This window comes from Nanorana parkeri, unplaced genomic scaffold, assembly GCF_000935625.1.
Source record: "Nanorana parkeri isolate BGI_ZX_2015 unplaced genomic scaffold, ASM93562v1 scaffold790, whole genome shotgun sequence".
Lineage (NCBI taxonomy): Eukaryota > Metazoa > Chordata > Amphibia > Anura > Dicroglossidae > Nanorana > Nanorana parkeri.
The window spans coordinates 5,412-12,785 of record NW_017307058.1 but is presented as its reverse complement, the minus strand read 5'-3'; the positions used below and the strand labels follow the sequence as shown (position 1 = coordinate 12,785).

The 7,374-nt window shown below is 40.6% G+C and overlaps 1 protein-coding gene across 1 annotated transcript in view; it reads left to right on the top strand.

Annotated features, from left to right (window-relative positions):
* The window catches only part of LOC108793914 (5-hydroxytryptamine receptor 3A-like), a 23,349-nt gene that overhangs the window by 13,069 nt on the left and 2,906 nt on the right, over window positions 1-7,374 (top strand). The window contains exons 3-6 of the mRNA XM_018564870.1: window positions 308-417; window positions 1,114-1,280; window positions 3,069-3,230; window positions 4,650-4,853. Coding sequence (XP_018420372.1) covers window positions 308-417; window positions 1,114-1,280; window positions 3,069-3,230; window positions 4,650-4,853 — 643 coding nt within the window. The remainder of the gene's footprint in view (window positions 1-307; window positions 418-1,113; window positions 1,281-3,068; window positions 3,231-4,649; window positions 4,854-7,374) is intronic.

Genomic DNA, 7,374 nt, shown 5'->3' with positions numbered 1-7,374 from the left:
TATTGGACAGCTAAACTCATTTAAGACCATAATGGGTTTAACAGTAAAATGAACCTACAACTACCTTTCTCCTTCACCTTTAATTATTTCATAGCCGTTATACCAAGGAACAGTGATTTCTCATTGGCTGCTATAAGTTACTCCATTATGCACATTGCTTTTAGTTATTTGAACAAAGGTCTTTCTGAATTTTAGATTTAGGAAAATAAATTCCTAAATCCCTAATATAAAATAATATAACTTTTCATTTAAAGAACCTACAATTCATTTAATTTCAATTTGATGACTTTTTTCTTTTTTAATAAAGGTATGGAATAATCAGCTTCTATCCTGGGAACCAGACGAGTTCTGTGGCATAAACCGTATCCTCATTCCAGAGGGTTCAGTCTGGGTTCCTGATGTCACTATAGCTGAAATGTAAGTGACTAGAAGCTAACATTGATTTTTTTAAATAACTTGTGAAAGTGCTAATATAATATATACATATGACTGTGCACTTGGATAGGTGAAAAAGAAAAAAATCATTTTTAAATTATAATTATAAAGAAAACATGTTTTTCAGTACATCTCTGCAACATATATACATGTGTCTCTTTAAAAACACAGCAAATACAGAGAACTACCTGTACTATCCAAAGTGCTCCTAACTTCCTGTTTGAGCTGACAACACATTGCCTTAACTGCACTAAAATCCCAAGCAGCATTGTAAGCCCTGCCCAGTTCTTCTTTGATGGCCTACAAACACCTCCCCACCTCCTTATCTGCATTAGGGGAGTTGTTCTGTAGTCAAGCAGAGGAGAAATCAGGCAGTGCGCATAAAGTAAAGAGTTCACTGGCAGTATAAACTGATAATTTTCTGTAAGATATTAAACAAAAACACACAGGGAAATACGCATGTATTGGATAGAGGGAGAGGTAGGAGAGGGAGAGAGTGAGTGAGTGAGAGAGAGAGAAGGAAAGAGAGAGAGAGACAGAGACAGAGAGAGGTAATCCTCTGAGTAATGTTCACTATCAGTCCACAATTTAACCGTTTTTGACAATTTAACAGTTCATAAAAATATTTTTTTCAGTTGCACTATAACAAAACAAAAAAAATCACTATATTTTTACCAGGACAGAGGATGACTCCCTTGATGTACTTTATATGCAGCTCTATTGTAATGGCACTATTCGGAGGATGAAAACTCTGAGGGTTGTAACCACATGTCCTCTTGACCTGTATAAGTTTCCATTTGACAAGCAGAAATGTAATTTGTCCTTTGGCATGAGCACAAATCCAGGTAATCACAAATAACTGGACTGGAAAGGTGAGTGTATGGACAGTATGAGCAGAAAACCCTGTATTTCCCGGTTTTAACTGTTGGTGCCTACATTTGGGTTTTCCACAGACATAACATAACAGTATAGATTTTTTTGCCATAATGGGCAAGTATGCACAGCAGATTTTTATGGCTTATAGCTGAACAGTCAAATACTTCACATGCGTATTTTATGAACATGCAGTCGATTAATTAATGTATAACTTCTGGAACAGGCTGTATAATTTTTGTATGAAATATAATTTGACTAAGGGGTTGGCTACAAGTATGGTAATCCCCGCCCTGTGTCTATAGGTAACCCTAGAAATATACACTGCTTGGCCCCCCAAAAAGTCACACTCTAATATTTTGTTGGACTGCGTTTAGCTTTGATTACGGCACACTTTCGTCGTGCCATCGTTTTGATAAGCTAATGCAATGTCACAAAACGTATTTCTATCCGGAGTTGATTGCTAAGTAAGAGTATAGATGTTTCTGGAACTCAGTTGAAATCCCTACGATCATCTCCCTGATTATTGCTCCCCCACGTCATCTACCCATTCACTGTACTTCCCCACTGCCCCTACTTCATCCCCCCTTCTACCCCACCTTTGTTCTTCCACCCCTGTCAACAACCCCCTTTCTTCTCTCTTCTCCTGCCTCTAATCCCCAATCCCTTTTCATCCATTCTACATCTCCAAATTCATGAATGGGAGTGCCAGCTTTTTTACATCACATGATATACACTGAGTGGCCAGATTATTATGACCACCCCATCAGTACTTCGTTGGGCCACGAGATGACTCCACGAGATGACTTCGTTGGGCCGCCTCGTGACTCCACGAGATGTTGAAAGGTGATGCGAGGAATCTGACACTGCACTGTTGCCCTTCTGTTGTCTTGTACCAGTCTTGCCACTCTCCGTTCTGCCCTAACATTGACTAATCGCTGACGGCCACAATTCTCACGTTCAGACCCAGATTTTTTCGTCTGACAGTCCAGTCTTTAAACACTCTAACAACAGCTGCTCTTGAACATTTACAAAATTCTGCTGTTTTGCTGATACTCGCTCCATGGCTCAGAGTGCCAACAATCATCCCACGTTCAATTGCGTTGTTTACCAATATCTTCAGAAAAAAATCACTTCTACTGTCGTGGTAAACAACCTGCTTCCCTATTTATAATGGTCTGGCCCTCTAGCAACTTCAGTGCAAAATTATAGGTAATTTGCCTACAAACCTCAGGTGGTCATAATAATCTGGCCACTCAGTGTACTCCTTGCATTCACCCACAATCTAGTGCAACTTCTTTCTGCATCACATCCTGATGTATCCCTCTCTATAAGCCATTGTCCAACTAGACCAACCTCATGCTCAGTCATCCTAGCCCTGTTGACCAAGTCAAACCCTCCAAGTGTCTCTACATAAAGGATGACCTCGTTTGTACATGTTTGTTTCCAATTATATGTCATACATACAGAATATTGCATATTTCATTTGTGTCATCCTGCAAAATATTGTGATTTATTACTTTTCTTGTTGATACTGAATTGAAAAATCCTAAATAAAGAATGCATAAAAAAACACACATACACACTTGCATGCCTGTTCAAAAATGTGGAAGATTAGAAGTGAATGGTGGCTATCTTGCCAGTCTTTTATATGGTATATAGTAAGTGTCAGGCTGTTCCTTTTCAATTACTGTACATTTATCTGCCCATGTCTATAGGATGCAAGGCTAAACTGTGTTTTGTTTTCTCTCTTTCCCCAGTTACTGATGTGCAGTTGATTCCCATCTCCAATGCTGAAAAAGTAACTCGGATATCAATAGAAGCATTTTCACAGTCAGAATGGAATCTCCAAAATATAACAATTATGCATTTGAATGCCTCTAAATATGGGGAGGAATGGAGTAAAGTCATTTATCAGGTAACAACAACCTGAAGGGTTAATAAACCCTCCCGTGTTTTTGCATAGATCTACTGCTAGCAAGCAGTAGATCTATGCAAAAAAATTTTTTTAAAAACCTTTTAAAAAGGGTTAATACTTACCTGTCTTCGCTGTGCTCCCGTCCGAACATCTGAAGAGTCTCGGGTGGCGCAAAGGATCTTGGGGCGGGCACATGTGCACTTCAGATGTTCGGCCCGGAGACGAGGAGAGACACAAGGTAAGTCTATGGAGCAGCGGGCACCCGCACAGACTCTGTGGGACATGAGAGAAGAAGAGGGCAGAGGAGTCAGAACAGGATCTTAGACCCGCACCTAGCGCTGGAGGGACAGCTGAAAAGGACAGGAAAGAAGATCGGATTAAGAGACATAATTTAAGGTAAGTCCCTACAGCAGGATTGGGAAGGGGGGAAAAAATTGGCTTTAATGTCACTTTAATATATCTACTATAACTCTAGTCCTAAGGCATAATGAACAAACTGTAGTTACCCCCGTTGTGTAAATGATAAATACAGTATCCTGTTCTCATTACTTTTTAAAACTGTGTTTTCAATTTTGAAGCACCATAGTAGGTGGGCTGTATTTATATGTACACGGTGTCAGTAAAATATTTTGTTATGGAAGCCTATTTAAAAATATGGGTCCCGTAGTGTTGAAGTTAATCAGTTTTCAGGGTACCCAGGAGGGTTCTGTTACCTGCCAGCTTGATTTGCCTCTGGGCCTCTGACAGGGGGATCTAACACAACTAGAATCTTTGTTATACACCCTTCGTCCACTTTAGTTATCAGAGACCATGTCTGGCTTTGTGAAGAGGAATATTTGGAGAATCTAGCAGGGAACGTGAAAATGTGCTTTTGTATTTTTGTGAGTTAATAAAAGGCTGCTTATCCCTCACTCTCTTGTGACCGATGCCCCAAAGCTGCTTCTATTCACTGCTCTGCTGGACACAGGCACTATGACACCATCATGTACAAGGCAGGACCAGGAGTCCTGCATTGTAAGAACACCAGTGGCCAATCCACAACCTGGAGCATCGGAGAAGAAGAGAGCACCGGCTGTCAGTGGAGTGAGGGACGTAAATCTGCATTTTAATTGTCCTTTAGACAAAAATTATCATGTAACTGTTGCCGTGCGAGGGAACCTTACTGCAAAGATAACTGTTAGGGTCATTCTTAGGTTCCTTAAGTCACAATTTGTACCCTCTTGTCTCTTCAACACTGACTTCAACATACATGTATAATAGAGAAAAATGGATGTTTGAGTTCTAAAAGCTTGCATTTTTAACGAGTGATCCTTAAGCAGACATAGTGGGAAAACTTGTATTGCTTTTCACATAACTTTTCCATTTTATTCTTATCTTACCACTAGTGAGTAGTCTTTCTTCATATTTTGTGTTTGCGTTTTGTGTTTAAGGAGAGCTCCCATTTTATATGTCATTAACCTTATTATACCAGCCTGTTTGCTTGTGCTGGTAGATGCATCAAGCATGTTTATTCCTATGGAGGGTGGAGAGCGTCTAGGATTTAAAATAACCGTTGTGCTTGGCTTCTCTGTGCTTCTATTGATTCTAAATGATTTTCTGCCTAACACAGATAATCCACCTATACTAGGTATGTATAACAATAATGATATAAGAAAATGGACAGTTGTATAACATTTCTTTTCATTTTCTTCCTACATTCTTGTTTCATAACAGATTAATTATACTGTATTGCACTACACACGTATCCAAATGTATAAAGGATGTATAGTACCATGTTAGATACAAAGAGAAGCAACAAGTGACTTCTAAAGAAGGGAAAGATGGGTCTTCTTTATATGGGATCATTTATGTTTTTCAATAGAATGACATTTTAGTAACAAAATGTTAAACCTAAATGACTGTCATAATATACATATTTTAGAGTTCTAGTATGGCTTGTATACTTTAAAACAGAAATATAGCCAAACCTTTTATTTGGCTTTAATTCTCTTTTGGTTAGCAGGAGTACATTTAGTAATGTACTCCTGCGACCCAAAGTTAGCAGATAGTGGTCTCATGCTCACTAACAGCTGACAGCACAGAGCAATGCCGCAGCCAGGAAGGATCCCACCAATATTTTTGGGATCTTCCCAGCTGCCTGATTAACAGCTGGCTCTGCCTCTTTGGAAACTCTTACCCTGTTTGCCCCTCCAATAAGTGCTATAGGAACAGAGAGGGGAGGGGGGAATCTTTGCGGAGAGCAGTGACTGACAGACACTCCTCCAGGCAGGGAGAAGACCATGAGCTGTCACATGATCACTCAGCTCTTGGTATAAAGCTGGTGTGTGACAGTTGCTGTGGTTCTAAAGGGTGGGGAGACTGTTTTATTTTTCATGACTTTTTCATGACTTTTGGAGGAACGTCCAGTTATAATGTCACTTGTGTGCCATATTTTCTCCACTTGTTGATGACCATCTTCACTATGTTCCATGATATATCTAATGCCTTGGAAGTTTTTGTACCCTTCTCCTGATACCTTCCAACTAAGAGATCACTTTGATGCATTGTAAGCTCTTTGTTGACCATGGCTTTTGTCATAAGAGGCAACTAAGTAAAGCTGGCCATACACCTTACAACCATCACATTACTTTTGTCGTGCGATGGTTGTAAGGTGATTAAAATTTTGTACGACCTGCCCATCTTGGACAGGCAGATCATACTTGTGATCATCACAAGCCCTCCCCACTGAGGGGAAGGCTTGCCGATGATTGCAATGCTGAGCGGGCAGTGTGCGCTTGCGCACACCGGCCCGTGCGGCTCTCGTCTTGCGACCGCTCTACCAACCCGCCGAAAATCAGACGATTTTCGGCGGGTTTTCTAGCGTGCTCGTGAGACGAAAGTCGTGCAACCGTACAGTTAATGCTGCCCATACACCTTTATGTGCACCTTTAATGTCAGAAAAATCCTACTAGAACATCTGAACATTATATGTGCTTCATGAGAGTCACTTTAAATGATTGCAGGTGTGTACTGATTATTTTTTAACATCAGTTTAACCCTTTCGCTGCTACCAACGTATGCCACCGGCTGGCAGCGGGTCCCTTTACAGTATAGCCATCAGGACTCTGTTTACATGTGTAAAGCTGACTGTCGGTTTTACACTGAAAGCCATTCACTTCTAGGGGCCATTGTAGTGCACCCCCCCCCCCCCCTGACACCCCAGCCTATCTTCCTGGCCTCCACTGCCCTTCCAATGGGCCTGGAGCCAGCATCACTGATGTTGGCAGGAAGCTGGGAAGGAGACTGGTGAACATCCATTCACTGATCTCCTCCCTGCTGAATGGGGCAGGAAGCGATGCTGATTGCATCATTTCCAGTCCCTCAGATGTAATTCCCCAGCTGAAGAATAGCTTCATTGGAGGGGAAAGGTGACACTAGGGGTCTAATTAATCCCTAATGTCACCTTAAAGAGAACCTGTCCAATGTACTTGTAAAGTCCCCTTATGTGATAGCACATAAGTTAAATAAAAGAAAAAGTTAAAAAAATAAATACAATAAAATAAATGTAAAAAAAATATATGTTAAAGTCCCCCGTGAGTGTGCACATATTAATATACACAAGCATCGGTTGCACCTACGTACGAAAACGACGATCACGCTACACATGTTAGGTATCGCCTTGTGCACCAGAGTGAGAGCAATGATTCTAGGCACATGAAAACAACAATCACTCTACACATGTTAGGTATCGCAACGTGCGCCAGAGTGAGAGCAATGATTCTAGAGCCAATATTCACAGATATCCCTAAACTAATAACCTGTATGGGCTTTTAAAGCGTCGCCTATGGACAAGTTGGGGTACCATATTTTGTCACCGTTTCACGGACACATGCAATTTTTAACCTGTCCATGTTGGGTATCTATTTATTCCTCATAACCTCATCCTTTATATTTTGCAAAACAAATGGGTATTAAATTGTACTTGTGGGCACTAAAATTAACTTAAGCAAATTTTAAAACCACAAAAAAGGCTTTTTCGCATCAAAAAGATTAAGTGTGATTGGATAATTCTGAACACAGCCTCATCCCTAATTACAGTATAAGAGGGCGTGTGCACTTTTGCAGCCACATTATTTTAGGGTCACCACCCCCCCTCCCCCCCTAATCAA